Below are 15,484 nucleotides of genomic sequence, written 5' to 3'. Positions count from 1 at the left end.
ATATCGGAACTTGAATATCTCATTTCACTTCACTACTAGATTGCCCACCATGCAAAGCGCAATCCAAACTAATTCAAAGGACAGGTCAGCTCTCGAAGCCTGATCCACTCCCCCAGCTGCAGTCATTGCCCTACGTGTGTGCTTTTGCACCAGTCTTCACTGGCACAGACTGGCTGTCGGAGGTGATGCCATGTCCTTGTTTCAGTGACCGTGGCAGAAGCCTGGTTTATGCCATCAAAATGCCATCCTGGAAGGATACAGAATTGTTGACCCCAATGAGTTGGTCGCCCATATTGCATTGGGGATGCAATGTATCTGATGGGAAGTTGCCATCCTGCTGCTCCTGTATGCCAACTGATAGCCACATAATGGGGGCATTGCAGATCCCATCCTGCCCACAGAGCTGTTAAGAGGTGCACAGTCTGAGTTAGGTAGGCAGAGAATGGATGCAAAGACCCACAAGAATAAAATGGGATCACAAAATGTGAATAGGTCTTAAAGGCAAACCGCAAACTCACAGTTATGTATAATGCCAAAGGCAAAACATTTGCCGCAGTTATAATTTTTGCTTTAACTGATGGTGTCTGAGTCATACAAGATCTACCTCATTTTAGCAGCATGTCCATGAAAGGTCTTGCATCTTACACAAATTTCTTGTAACACTTACTTCCTGTTGGATAACAATGAGCAGTGAGGAGATATTGCCTTTCAGATGCCGGCAGAAGTCAAATGTGATGATTTATTCAATTTAGGTCATCAACAATACCACACACATGGGACTATATAAATGTTGCTTGGATGCATGGGGTGTAGAGAAAGTAGACCAGTGTCTAATTTATTTGAGATGCTTAGCAAAGTCATTGGGATATACATGATCAGGCCAATCTATCCGAGGGACTGCTGTATAGGGAGGACAGTAAAACTTGCAGGCCTTAACTTTGGACTGAATATCTCCGGCTTTACACAGTAGGTCCTGATGTAGATTAAGCCACTCCTGAGTCAGGAGCTGAAAGTACCATTGAAGAAAACCAGATCACCCTCTCTGTCTGAAAGATTCAACCTAGTTAGCTCCTGCTGTTTGATGAATGGATCACTTCAGGTTTAATCTGAAAAAGAATCTTGATTTATGGTATACTGGTGAAACAGCCCTACAGCATTCTAACATTATTGTAATTAGTAAGCATTCTGTTCAGTCAATGCTGTTTAATTTCCCCCCAATAAATTGGAGTCCACAACTCTTTCTGAATCTACCCTGTTAGAATTTTGCAAGTTTCTATGAGATCCTTTCTCAGTCTTCTAAACTCCAGTGAACATAATCCTAACCAATTTAGTCTCTCCTCATATGACAGGTCAGCCGTCCCAGGAATCAGCCGCATAAACCTTCACAGCACTCCCTCTTATAGCAAGGACATCCTTCCTCAGATAAGGACACCAAAACTGCACACGATACTCCAGCTGTGGCCTCGCCAACACCCTGTACAATTGCAGCAAAACATCCCCGTCACTGTACTCAAATCCTCTCACTATGAAGGCCAACATACCATTTGCCTTCTTTACCGCCTGCTGTACCTGTATATTTACTTTCAGCGACTGATGCCCAAGGACTCCAAGGTCTCATTGAGTATCCATTTCCCCAATTTACACCCATTCAAGTAATAATCTGTCTTCCTATTATTGCTACCAAAGTGGATAACCGCACACTATCCACATTATTCTGCATCTGCCATGCACATGCCCACACACACAGCCTGTCCAAATCATGCTGAAGTATCTCTGATTCCTCCTGACAGCTAACCCATCCACCCAACTTGTATCATCTGCAAATTTGGAGATGATACATTCCGTTTCCTCCCAAATCATTAATACATAATGTGAACATTTGGAGTCCTAGCACAAATCTCTGCGGAACCCCACGAATCAGTAAATGCCAATCAGAAAAAGATCCATTTATGCCAACTCTTTGCTTCCTATCTGCTAACCAGCTTTCTATCCACCTCAAGACGTTACCTGCAATCCCATGTGCTTTAATTTTACAAAGTAGTCTGTTATGTGAGACCTTTGTCGAAAGCCTTCTGAAAGTCTAAATAAACCACGTCCACTGGTTCTCCTCAGTCAATTCTACTAGTCACATTTTCAAAAGATCCCAATAGATCGTCGAGCATGATTTCCCTTTAGTAAATCCAGGCTGACTTTGTCTGGTTATACCAGGGCCTTCCAAATGGTGGGTTATGAAATCCTTGATGATAGACTATAGATAATTGAAAACAGAGCGATGATGGATAAATTGGACTGGCGCAAGTTGTTTGGAAGGTTTCGTAGATTTATATTTCAAATGGGCGGGTTGTCTTATGAAGAAAGGTTGGACAGGCTAGGATTGTATCCATTGAGAGTTGACTTGATTGAAACATATAAGATCCTGAGGGGGTCTTAAAAAGGGCGAATGTGAAAAAGATGTTTCCCCTTGTGGGAGAACCTTGAACTGGGGGTGTTGAGGGAGGGAGGGAGGGTCACTGTTCAAAAATAGGGGGCTACTCATTTAAGACAGAGTCGAGAAGTTTTTTTTTACTGAAGGGATCATGGGTCTTTGGAACTCTTCCTCAAAATGTGGTGGAAGTGGAACCTTTGACAAGAGTTAAGGCAGTGCTCAATAGATTCTTGATTAGCAAGGAGATGGAAGGTTATCGGGAATAGGGAGGAACGTGGAACTGAAATACAAACAGATCAGCCATGATCTTATTGAAAGGCAGAACAGGCTCGAGGGACCGAGTGGCCTCCTCCTGATAGCACATGGACAGCAGAGTTTTGGAAGACCTCGATTTAACTGTGGGGGGTATTTAAATTGCATTAACTGAACAGGATGCTTATCAATTACAGTGATGTTACAGGACTATATGGTCACTTTACCAGTATACCACAGATTCTGCACTAAATGGCAGGAAGTGAAGACCTACTTTGCTAAATATTGCTAAAGCCAAATACTGTGAACGCTGGAAATTTGAAATGAAAAAAGTAGAAAATGTTGGAAAGATTTATCACGACTGGCAACATCTGTGGAGAGAGAAACAGAGTGAATGTTTCGAGTCCACATGATTCTTCTTCAGACTGATTTACTTTGCTCCGATTTGCTTACAGCATTGCCTGGGAGTCTCCTTTCCCAGCCAGGAAAGATGGCATCAACCCTAAGATCCATGAGAAATTGCACTGTTTACAATCAGGATAACCACACCTAAATGTGATCTCTCTCACTCAATACTCAATTCCATTGTATCTCAGTCAGTCTGAACATTGGATGGGCCAATGGGTTCTTTCTCATATCGAATGTCATTGGTCCTTTTCATCAGTCTGAAGCCAGGAGAAGTGAGAGTTTGAGTAAGAACGAGGAGCAGGAGTAGGCCATCTGGCCTCTCCAGCCTGCTCCGCCATTCAATAAGATCGCGGCTGATCTGAAGTGGCTCAGTTCCACTTTCCCGCTTTCTCCCCATAACCCTTAATTCCCTTGTCTATCGGAAACCTATCTACCCGTGACTTAAATATATTCAGCGAGGCAGCCTCCACCACCTCAACGGGCAGAGAATTCCAGAGATTCACCACCCTTTGAGTGAAGAAGTTCCTCCTCAACTCCGATCTAAACTGCACCCCCCTTATCTTGAGGCTGTGTCCTCTAGTCCTGCTGTCCTTTCTGAGCGGGAAGAATCTCTCCACCTCTACCCTAAAATTTAGGTTAAGAAAGCTGAGAAGGGTTTCATAATTAGAATAAATATTGACACAGAACAGTTGGGCTAAATGGCCTTTTACTGTGTTTGTAATTCTATGTAAAGCTAAAAAAAATGCTAAAATATGTGTTTACTATAGACTTTACAGTGAATGGAGTTTGGACTGAGCTTAGACAACCCAAACACACACATTTCCAGCAGATGCCAGACTTACACAAGCAGAGAAGGGCAGTGTTATTCACACCACAGAAAAAGGTAAAGCTGTGAGTTTAGATGAGCTATCAGAATAGTTGGAGAAGTAACTCGGAAAAGTCCGTGCCAAGCCTGACTAAGAGACAACTCTGCCAAACCATCTCCAATTGAATTTCCAGATTGCGTTGAAAAACCTGTTGTCAAGTGTCTTGTCTGAATTAAAATATCAAATCCTAAATGGAATGGTAACCAGCTAAGGATAAAATAAGGATTTGCGACAATTAAAAACTATCCTGTAAAACTTGGCAAATGGAAGACTTAGCTCAAAACCTCCTTCCTTGATTCAGTGGTGGTTATAATTTGTACTCTTAACGAGTGCATTGCTTAAGCCAAGTTAAGGTTAACTTGCTAAGTGTGTGAAAGATATTAGAATGTGTGCCATTGACTGAAGAGACTTCCTCTATTTTCAGAGCAGAATGCAGATTGATTCCCTGCATATGAACTTAGACCTTGCTATTAGATCACAACTCACATTTGTCCTCAATTAATTCCTGGTCATCCCTTGGGAACTGGCATTTTGATAACAAAACATATAGGAAAAACCACATTACACACTGGTTTATTGATACAATTTAAAATTTGATTTGATCTCAGAGAACGTATGGATTATAGCTCCTCCGCCAACACAGGTGACAGCCCAAAAACAGATGCGAAGTTGGCACTGAATCTGATATTCATGTTATTTAAGGGGAAGACACTAATTTAACCTGGTTCAGGCCCAGCTCCATCCCGGTCCTTTCCAGTAACCAGACTGGCTCTGCTATCAATTAAGGCCACTCACAATCTACAATATGGGATCCCTCACATCCCAAAGAATAGCTGATCATATCGTGCAAATGCACAAAATGGAAACCTGGCTTGTTTTCTGGGAGTTCCTATGTGCTGTAGCCAATGACTCCAGTGCCCATTACCAACGTCCTTCAGTTTAAACCACCCACTTTAAATGTACTCAAAATGCCAGGGTTTAAAAACAAACTATTGCAACAATTAATTCTGAAAGTTAACTGCAAAGAAAAAATCACAGGTTGGTTCTTGCAATTTAAAAAAAGTAGATTCCACTCAAACAATACACAAGTGGAGAAATTGTAAGAGCTTTGGTGCAAAGGGTAAAGCCTGTAGTTTAACCTAAGCTGAAGCTGGTCAGTGGACCCTTTACTTAACACAAACAGCCACACAACCACAATGACTGCATCTGAAGTCCCACTTTGGGACATCAGAAGGGTGAAATAAGGCACTCTTGGCTGAGGGTCATTAGTGAACACAAGAGGTCAGTGATGTATCAATCAATGAAAAAGAGATGGAGTAAGTACTTCCACTTGCTGCACCTGATTCTGGTAAATATCTTTTTATTATGCTCTGTTTGTATCTTTGAGATGCCAGTAGTTTTGAGTATGTTTTATTACCAAGGATTTGAGGCAGTTATGAAGATGGTACTGGCCCAGTATTGATGGATATGATGTGAGTTATTTGAGCTGTTGATTAAACTCCAGGCACTGCAATGTCTTTCATCGTGCCTTACTCCAAATTGCGTAACGTTGTTTCAGTTTGTCTTGTGTCTCTCATTTTTCCCTCCCATTTGAAGGTTTGCTGAAGATTACTCAAGTCGATGGCGGTTACCTGGGTAACCGCCGCACATCATTGGACTGACGCTGTTCCATCTTGAACCCGGTGTTGTGAGGCCATTAAAGAAGAGCGTCCCACCTCTGTACGGCCAACATTTCTCTCTCTCTCTCTCTCTCTCTCCCTCTCTCTCTCTGTCTCTCCCCTATTGAATCACATTGCCGATAGTTCACTACAGCACAGGCCTCTGGGTGATGGGGCTTGTTTATCTAATCTGTTGTGCAGAACGTTTAGAGTGCACTCACAGTCAGCTGATGTCTCAGTATTTGATTCCAGTGCTGCTGTTTCCCATTTCTGGTCTGTCCATTTTACCCGCAGTTTTCCACAATCTTTACCATTTCTTCCAAATCAGATGTATTGTTTCGATAAGCTATAAACAAGCACGGTAAAATATTGTAGCAAAGTGCTGACCTTACGTTAGTCATTCAAACAAATTCTCAAAATTGCCACTGGAGATTTGCTCGGGAGGGAAGAACAAGAGCTTTCATTTCTAGACATTAAGTGCAGCCCAGTGACAGTCTCTGCCTATTGGCTGTAAGTGCTGTGTGTGAATGAGGTTAGGCAGTGCCAGCTCACTGGCCACAGCACAAAATCTGCAATCTCACCCAAAAGGGCACATGATAAACAGCAGTGCTGAGCAGGGCTCATTCTGAAGACAAATCATTCACAGAGTTTTACAGCACAAAAAGAAGCCCATCAGCCCAATGTGTCTGCCCCAACCATCAAACACCGATCTATTCTAATCCCATTTTCCAGCAGTTGGTCCACAGCCTTGTCTGATGTAGCATTTCCAGTGCTTATTCAATGTTCTGAGGGTTCCAGCCTCAACCTTTCAGGCAGCAAGTCCCAGATTCCCACCGCCCTCTGGGTAAAAAAAGGTTTTCCTCAAATCTCCTCTGAATTTTCTGCCCTTTACCTTAAATCTGTGCTCCCTGGTTATTGATCCCTCTAATGAGAAGTTTCTTCCTACCTGCCCTAGCTTTGTCACTTGTAATTTTGTACTCTCCAATCAGGCCTCCCTCAGCCTTCGCTGCTCTTTAGGACAACAACCCCTAACCTGAGCAGCCGCTCTGCATAGCTGAAACACTCCAGCCAAGGCAACATCCTGGTGAATCCCCTCTGCCCCTTTCCATTGCAATCACGTCCTTCCCATAGTACGCCGACCAGAACTTCACACAGTACTCCAGCTGTGAGCTTACGAGTGGTTTATACGGCTTTATCATAACCTCCCTGTTTTTATATTCTATGCCTCACCTAATAAAGGCAAGTATCCCAAATGCCTTCTTAACCACTTTCTCTACCTGTCCTGCTGCCTTCAGGGATCTTTGGACGCACACCCCAAGCTACCTCTGTACTTCCTAACATTCTACCATTCATTGTGTTTGCCTTTACATTGTTAGTCCTCCCAAAATGTAAGGGCAAGAGTAAAGAGAACTTTGCTGTGTAACTAACCATGCTCTAAATGACCCAGGATTGTTTGCTCCTTGTCACTAGGTACCCAACAAAGGGAAGGGAAATTCTATACCCTGGTCAGTGCAATATATACATTGAATAGGCATCTCACTCAAACTCGCCCAATTCCCATCCAATGTTTCAGCTGAAAACAATGTCCTTGTTTCACATAACCCCAATGTGAAAAAAAAATGACTAATGATTTGTAACAATCATATTGTAAAAATCAACCAAGCTTCCTATTAGTTGGTCGAGCAGCTTCTAACACAGACAGAATAGAACAGTAATATACTTCACTGGGATATTGATTTGTCCATATTTATGGAATGTATTTATGTATCACTAAAATTAAAGGGCAGTGTGTGGAACAAAGGGCATCCCACAAGGACATCATCTGAGTCTGGTGCAGATCTGGCGTTGTATAAAACTGAATCATTGCTTCTTTGCTAACAGCAGCCTACAGCCAACAACACGGCCAACTAACAGATTGTGGTCTTGCACTTTGCGACTGCAAGTTGAAGGAGGACTGCTCCCTGGTGAATGTGTAATTGGATTCCTGCTTCCTGCGGCATTTTGTTGACCATGTCCGCGACACACTTGTTTTCTCTGTCTCGTATGAAGTACTCCATTCCCAGCTTGTACCTCTAGCAATCTGGCCTGCTGACAGTTAGAGTTAAAGGATCAGCAAATACTGCAGATCCAGCTCATAATTAGTAGCAGTCCATCTGATGTATCATTTTAAAGGTGCTTCAACCCATTGTGGTTATGCCTTGCTGGATTATGCTGAGAGTGCCAGAATGTTTCTATTTGAACCCTGGACCAAATGAATAATACAAATGCTGTGAGCAGGATTTCTAAGATGCAAGTGTGTCCAGCATGGTTTTGGTTGCTGTTCCCATTGCAAAACATACATTGGGATATCCCAATTGGGTTTGCCCTTCCTGCGTGACAGACAGACAGACAGACATTCCCGTTAACTTGATAAGTCACTGGAATTGTCCACCATTCCCAGTGAGCAGACCTTAATTTTCTTGTCTAATCCAACATGTTTACTAACCAACATGCTGTTCTATTCACCTCTTCTAGACCTGGGGTACATGATCTTTTCAGAAGGACATAACAGGCTCGCAACTAATCATTTTCTTGGCTTGGAAGTTGAAACAATGACAAATTTAACCAATGTTTTCTTCGATACTAAGAAATAGCTTTTAACGAGCTCCTCTCTCATAGCCGCACAATGTTTCAGTGTTCTCCACACAGGGTTAAAACAGAGCCCATTCCTCAATTGCCTAATTTTGTCAGTATTTTTGATTGAATGCCATTGACTGGTGCAGTATGAATGTCAATATCCTACTCGCTTTTGTGAATAAATTTTCACAAAACATCTATATCCCTTTCGATATAGGTTGTGAAAAGTGGAGTGAGGAATTTGAAAGGGTGACAAGTCACCAGGGCAGTATGCTTTGTGGAGAACACTGGCACTAATGTGATGGAGACTGGAGTTTATCCTTGTCTCACTATATTTATGCTAATCTACTTCTGATAACTTGATGATTCTATCTTGTTTGTAAACCCATCTAATTTAAGGTTTTGTGAAACGGATAATCAATTTTTCAGATAATGTTCCATCCTGTTAAAGGAATTCTTAAACTAGTAGTGATTTTAGTCACACTGTAAACGTGCAAACATTTTTATCTGCACTGCTGGTGCATTTAGAAGCAATTCAATTATTTAATTTAGTTCAGTATAAATTGTGTGTAGGTTTTTGGGAGGCATTTTAACTGCGCTCCCTTTACACACTGGACTTTAATTGGCGTTTCAAAGTAAGATTCCAGTCTTTTGGTGAGTCTGAGCTGGTCAATAGTTTGAATGATGTGGAGATGCCGGCGTTGGACTGGGGTAAATGCAGTAAGAAGTCTGACAACACCAGGTTTAAGTCCAACCGATTTATTTGAACCGATTTATATGCTCTGTCTGAGGCTAGAACTCTCCATTCACCTGACGAAGAGGGAAACCTCGAAAGCTTGTGGGTTTACTATCAAATAAATTGGTTGGACTTAAACCTGGTGTTGCCAGACTTCTTGTTTGAAAACAGGGTCTTCCCTCCCCACCCCCTTCCACAATCTAATAACTGATCAAAGGTTTAAAATCTGAAATTATTTGTTATTTGCAGCCCACCTTCACTGATCTTAGACGTTGCACCAAGAGCAATCCCTCCTCCAGTTTTTTCCCATCTTCTCTGCATAGTGGTGGCTTACGCTGGGTATTGATTCGATAGATACCGACATGACTCTGTGGCAGATAGTTGGAAATCTGAAATAAAAACAGAAAACTCTGGAAAAAAAGAGTTATCCTTCAGATCAATGACCTCACGTCGGTGGAACTGGGAAAAATTTTAGAAATGATAATAGGTTTTAAGTGGATCACATGGGGGAAAGGGCGATAAAGGGGAAGTCTGTGATAGGGCAGAAGGCATGAAACATTAAATGACCGAAAGGACTCTCATGGGAAGGCAATGCAAATGTGTGAATGAAAATAATAACAAAAGGAAACCAAGATTAAGAGGAAAAGTTAGGATTCTTTGCCTGCTGGGTCACATTCTGGTTCATGTAGTTGAAATTCTGTAGCTTAGGTATTCAATTTCTGTGACGGATAATTGAAATTCAAGGTTAGATTTGGCATCGTAGTGTTTCTGATACTGGACTAGTAATCCAGAGTCTGTATTAAGGATCTGGAGACAAGCATCCAAATCCCAAGATGACAGGCGGGAGGATTTTAAAACCAATTAGTTAAATAAATTTGGAATCAAAGAAGTATTAGTAACAGTGACCATGACATTATCAGATTATCGTAAAAACGCATTTGGATCACCAATGGCCTTTAGGGAAGGAAATCTGCTCCTATGACCTCCAGATCCAACCAAATGTGATTAACTTTTAACAGCCTAGTTGTATTAAACTGCTGTGCCAAAGTGTAATAAGATCAGAACCAGACAGAGCATTTGGCAGCATTAACCTAACCACAGAAAACAACAAAGGCACACTCTGCCTAGCTGCCCCTGCAAAGCGCTTGCTAATTTATTCTTGACATTTGTTTCAAAATTGGGGGAATTATTGCAGATTAGCCAAACAACAGGTCGATATAGAACAGAATCACTACAGTGCAGAAGGAGGCCATTAGGCACATTGAGTCTGCACTGACAACAATCTCACCCAGGCCCTATCCCCGTAACCCTATGTATTTACCCTGCTAATCCCCCTGACACCAGTGGGCAATTTACCACGGCCAATGCACCTAATCTACACATCTTTAGAATGTGGGAGGAAACTGGAGCACCCAGAGGAAACCCACGCAGACTCAGGGAGAATGTGCAGACTCCACACACACACACACACACACACACACACACACACACACACAGTCACCGGAGGCTGGAATTGAACCCGGGTCCCTAGCGCTGTGCAGCAGCAGTGCTAGCTACTCTGCCACTGTGCCACCCACGTAGTCATATTCACAGAATCATACCTTTCATTCACAATCCCAGACTCCTTCATCACCTTTCCTGGATATATCACTGACAGGACAGCCCCGTCAGTGGTGGTGGCACAGTGGTGTACACTTGGGTTGGAGTGGGCATGGAATACTTCAGCATTGACGCCAGGGTCACGGTTTTCCAGCTGTTCACGCCACAGAGATTCTCTGGTCCCGCTGCAGTGAGCAGAGATTTGGCTGAATGCCAAATTCTCCATCCTTACTTGCAGTGGAAACGAGGTGTGAACAGCCATAAAATTCTGTTCCAAGTGTCATGAAGTCTCGTGGCATCAGTTTAAAACTGGGCATCCTTGAGGCGTTATGGGTTACCAGCAGCAGAATTGAATTCTACAACAATCTGTAACTTAATAACTCAGCGTATCCCTCACACTATCATTAACATCAAGTCAGGGACCAACCCTGGTTCAATGAGGAGTTTTTGACAGTTAAGAGGCTCACTTGAAAATGAGATGCCAACCTGGTGAGGCCACAATGCAGGATAACACGGATGCTAAACAGTGGAAACAGTATGCTGCTGATAGAACTAAGCGATCTCATAACCAATAGATCAGATCAAAGCTCTGCTGCCCTACCACATTCAGTCATGAATGGTGGTGGATAATTGAGCAACTAACATAGATGGTTAGATGTTTGTGATTGGTGGAGAACAATCATTTCAATCCCAGGACATCACTGCAGGAGTCCCTCCTGAAACTCAACTGCGCCAATCGTATACTGTGGTCAAAGTTCAGTATTCTGTGACAAGTGAATCACCCAGGCCCTACCCCCGTAACTCTACGTATTTATCCTGCTAATCCCCCTGACACATCGAGTCATCACCTTAAGGATTCTGCATAAATAGACCACAGAAGATCTGATAAGATCTGTTGTGTATAAGAGCTAGTTTTGTGCCTAACCTATGTGACACCCTATGTTTAATATAATGGTCTTTCATTAATAGGACTACAAAGTTTACAAGAACAGGTGCTGATAAATTTGATGCTAACATCATGTGTCATCTTAAAAGCATCTTTTTAAAAAAAATTACATGTGGTTGGATGGTCACCATAGTTTACTTTGGCAGAACAAATCTCTCCAGTCCCTACACAAATAGATTGTAACTGAGAAGTGTACTTCTAGTTACAGTGCCAACCCTGTTCTACCCAATGCATGACTTTAGCTAGGGCCAAAGCTTAAAAAAAAATCAACTCAATATGCCATATCAGAATTAATCCCATACCAAACGTTGTTGAAATGTTTGCAGAATAAGATCAAGTTAAGACTGTTCAACTGTTAGGAAGCCTTCCCAGTAGATTCCTGCCCTTTCCTGTCAATTCCTGAATGTTCCAGCATGGTCCTGCCCCCTTTCCCAACCTTTTGGGAAATGGGGTCATTTTTCCAAGATGATGTTGCTGCCTTTTCTGGTGACTGTCAGCTCATTAGTATTTATTGCCTCTCTGCTGTTAGTCATTTATGTATAAAAAGTCGTCACATGGAAATGCAGAATAATGAAAGACTTGTGTTTAGCCTATTCATTCCAGTTTTCTTGCTTGAACTGAAATGCAGTTGCAACAGTTGTAAGAGTATTGAGAGTTTAGACCTCCTTCTTAAACATAGCAGGAAGACCCAAGACATGAGGGGTAAGGAAAGGCAAATCACAAGTCTTGTTATATTGTATCAGACAGTACAACAGGAGGCCATCCAGCCCACTGTGTCTGTTGCAACACTTTGATTGTTCCAATTGGTTCTCCTGGCCCTGATTGTCCAATTAGTCCTCCTGGCCCACTGTTTCCCAATGGTGCTGCGCTGCAATTCCTTTTAATTCATGGTATATGGGTGTCACTAGCTGGCCAGCATTTATTTCCCATCCCTAGTTGCCCTTGAGAGTCAGCCACAACTCTGGAGTCACATGTAGGCCAGACCAGGTAAGGTTGGCAGATTTCCTTTCCTAAAGTGAACCATGTGGGTTTTTCTGACAATCGACAATAGTTTGGTGGCCGTCAGTAGATTCTTAATTCTAGGTATTTTTTATTTAATCAAATTCCACCATCTGCAGTGGCAGGATTCGAACCCAGCATATTAGCTGAGTTTCTGAATTAATAGTTTAGTGATAATACCACTAGGCCATCACATCTCCTTTTATTTCCTTTTGACATTCTGTATATATTCAAATCTCCTTTAAAAGTGGCTGTTTACTCAGCTTTTCGCCCACCCTCAACTCTTTTCAGCAAATATTCTCGATTATTACAGCTTTAAAAAATCTGATTGTTCTAGTTTTGTCGTCACAAGTTAGTTCTGAGGGAATTTGCCACCAACCAGGTTACTCAAGGGATCAGACTTGCTTAAAAGACTGGATAGTCCAATACTGAACAGCTCAGAGACTGAGTGAAAACGGTAACAAATGCTTCTACTCGTTTGCAACCAGGTGAATTTGATCTTAATACATCCTTCTTGCCTTCCTATTAACTTTCCTGAATAATGTCATCACAACTCAAAGAAAGATCTGTAAGGCGGCAAATTTTCCTGTGGTTATTTTGGCCTGGATACAAGGGGACTTGGGGAGGGGCATAGTTCCACTGCACCCCGGTTTCCTCTATAAATTATACCAACCTCCCCCCCGCCCCAGGTGCCGAGAAACAATGTAACAGAGCAAAGGAGGAACCGGACCTTAATTTTGATGAAAAAGCAATGATTAAAATAACGTAGATGTCTATAGAATTTTTTTTTCTGTAAAACATTGGGTAACGTGGTGGCACAGTGGTTAGCACTGCTGTCTCAGCGCCAGGGACCTGGGTTCAATTCCCAGCTTCGGTGACTGTGTGCACGCTGCACATTCTCCCCGTGTCTGCGTGGGTTTCCTCCGGGTGCTCTGGTTTCCTCTCACAGTCTGAGACACGTGTTGGTTGGGTGCATTGGCCATGCTAAATTCTCCCTCAGTGTGGGGATTTTCACAGTAACTTCATTGCAGTGTTAATGTAAGCCTACTAATAATAAACCTTAAAAAACCATTTAATAATAAAAGTGGAAAGTTATACATTTTAAAACTTTATAAAAATACCAGGAAAATCTGCCCCCCCCCCCCCACGTTGGTGAGACACCAGAGGCTGAACACTTGTATTGCTGGAAATTGCGGGCTGTGTGCAGTGTTAACTAATCCAGGTTTGTTCCTGTCTTCTTGCCCTCCTCCTGTTTATTTTCCGGTGTCCGGCTTATTCAGTGCACGCAAGCGGCCCATCCCGTACTACAGACCCAGCCCTTCGTCGCCCAGCTCCCTCAGCAGCTACTCCTCCTACAGCCGCAGCAGGAGCCGCAGCTACGACAGCTACAGCTCGTACAGCCGGAGCCGCAGCCCCAGCCGGAGCCGCAGCCGGACCGCCAGCTACGACAGCCGGAGCAGCTCGGAAAGCGTAGGCTTTTAGAGGGATTATCTGACGGACAAAGGCACAGAAATAGAGCGGGCAGTCACCACTTAAACACCGACCGCTGACTTGTCTCCCAAAGCTGGAGATGTGAAACTGCGAGTATCAGCAGTGGCAGTCGGGCCACTGCGACACAACTTGTATTATAGCAAGTATATATTTATATCAAGATAGCCTTGTAGGTCCTGACATTCATAAGTTCTTTAGACCCAGGCATTCAGCACTGATATAGGGGCAGACAGAACGGATTTTGCAGTCTTCACATTGCTTCTCCATCCAACATCATTCAGGAGTTTAAACCTATTTGCCTGGTGCTGGGATCTAAATGGAAAACTTTTTTCTTTCCCCCCTAAACATCGATTATAAACTTCTGCAAAAGAATTCTTCCATGAAATCAACTGAACCAAAAGTCAGCAACTTCTTCCATTCAGAAGACACGCAGCTATTTAAATACACTTTGATTTTTCTCCTGGCTGACTGCCATTTGCGTTGATCAAATCATTCTGCCCTTATACTTGTCAAAGAGCCTCGTGGACAAAACCAGACGCTGGGAGGAGTGGACGCAGGCAGGCATTGCGACTCACTGTGCTTGGTCTCATTTAGCAAGGTCCAGCTACAAACTGCACTCCTTCCTCAGATCCCTCCTACTGATCTTGTAATGTTGTGAGGGGAAACCGTTTTAAATCACTGCTATGGTTGCAAAAATGGAAAACTATGCACTGTAAATATAGTACAATTAGCACAGGGGTGGGCGGGATGGGGGCAGTGTGGCCCCCCCCCCAAGAGTTCAAAGGGGAATTGTATAACACATGCTGTACTAAAGCGACAAATTATGTAGAGTTGTATTCATGCCTCTAGTTGCTTTCTACTAGATGCTAGTTCAGGCCTGTTCAAACAGCAATGTTAGATTGTCTCATAAATATACAAGCTGTTTAAGTGTTGTGCACATAAAGCAACCATCCTCCATCGAATGACTTCCTCATCCCCTCTCCTCACCCTTTTTTGAAGGCTTTGCTTTGACAGAGTGTGTGTTGCTACAGCCACCGAGTGTGGCCTTGTTACAGCTGTGATGCATATTTTGTTTAAAGAGATCTTGCTAGTTTTAGGTTTCTCAGTGACAAGTCAGCACCCTGGAAATCTGCCACTCTGCCCACAGCCAGTCTGCTAAGACCATTCTGCATATAGTTGGCTTGGAGGGTGTACAGCACCATTGACTTTAACTCGGTATCTCTGCTGGAAGACACCAAAGAGCTTCGTAGTGACTTTATCAACCATTTGGAGAGACTGAAGAGGGTATAGTACAGAGCCTGAAGCAGACAGGCAATTCTATAGTTTCCTGAAGCCACAAGAAAGGGGCTCGAGTTTCCAGAACAATATTCGGCATTTGGAAAAGTTCAAATTCACTTGTTCAAGATGTAGGTTTGAATGTAGAATACGCTTCCGTTTGGGAGCGGGCAGCTTAGAAAGGTAATCATGATCTTTGCTGTCATTCCACAC

At 42.9% G+C, this 15,484-nt stretch overlaps 1 protein-coding gene across 8 annotated transcripts in view; it reads left to right on the top strand.

Annotated features, from left to right (window-relative positions):
• Positions 1 to 13,994, top strand: part of srrm3 (serine/arginine repetitive matrix 3) — a 705,551-nt gene extending 691,557 nt beyond the window's left edge. For 6 of the 8 annotated variants that reach the window (XM_080210887.1, XM_080210883.1, XM_080210884.1 and 3 more), the window contains one exon: positions 13,786 to 13,994. In XM_080210887.1, the coding sequence (XP_080067013.1) occupies positions 13,786 to 13,987 (202 nt within the window). In that variant the 3' untranslated portion in view covers positions 13,988 to 13,994. Of the gene's footprint in view, positions 1 to 5,547; positions 7,703 to 13,785 lie in introns of those variants that run through there. The other 2 variants (XR_013889297.1, XM_080210888.1) reach the window with 2 other exon arrangements.
• The last annotated feature ends 1,490 nt before the right edge of the window (positions 13,995 to 15,484 follow it).

The sequence above is a fragment of the Carcharhinus amblyrhynchos genome, chromosome 23 (genome assembly GCF_965287045.1).
Source record: "Carcharhinus amblyrhynchos chromosome 23, sCarAmb.v2.hapA, whole genome shotgun sequence".
Lineage (NCBI taxonomy): Eukaryota > Metazoa > Chordata > Chondrichthyes > Carcharhiniformes > Carcharhinidae > Carcharhinus > Carcharhinus amblyrhynchos.
The sequence above is the reverse complement of the archived record's forward strand: the minus strand, read 5'-3'. Positions and strand labels throughout refer to the sequence as shown.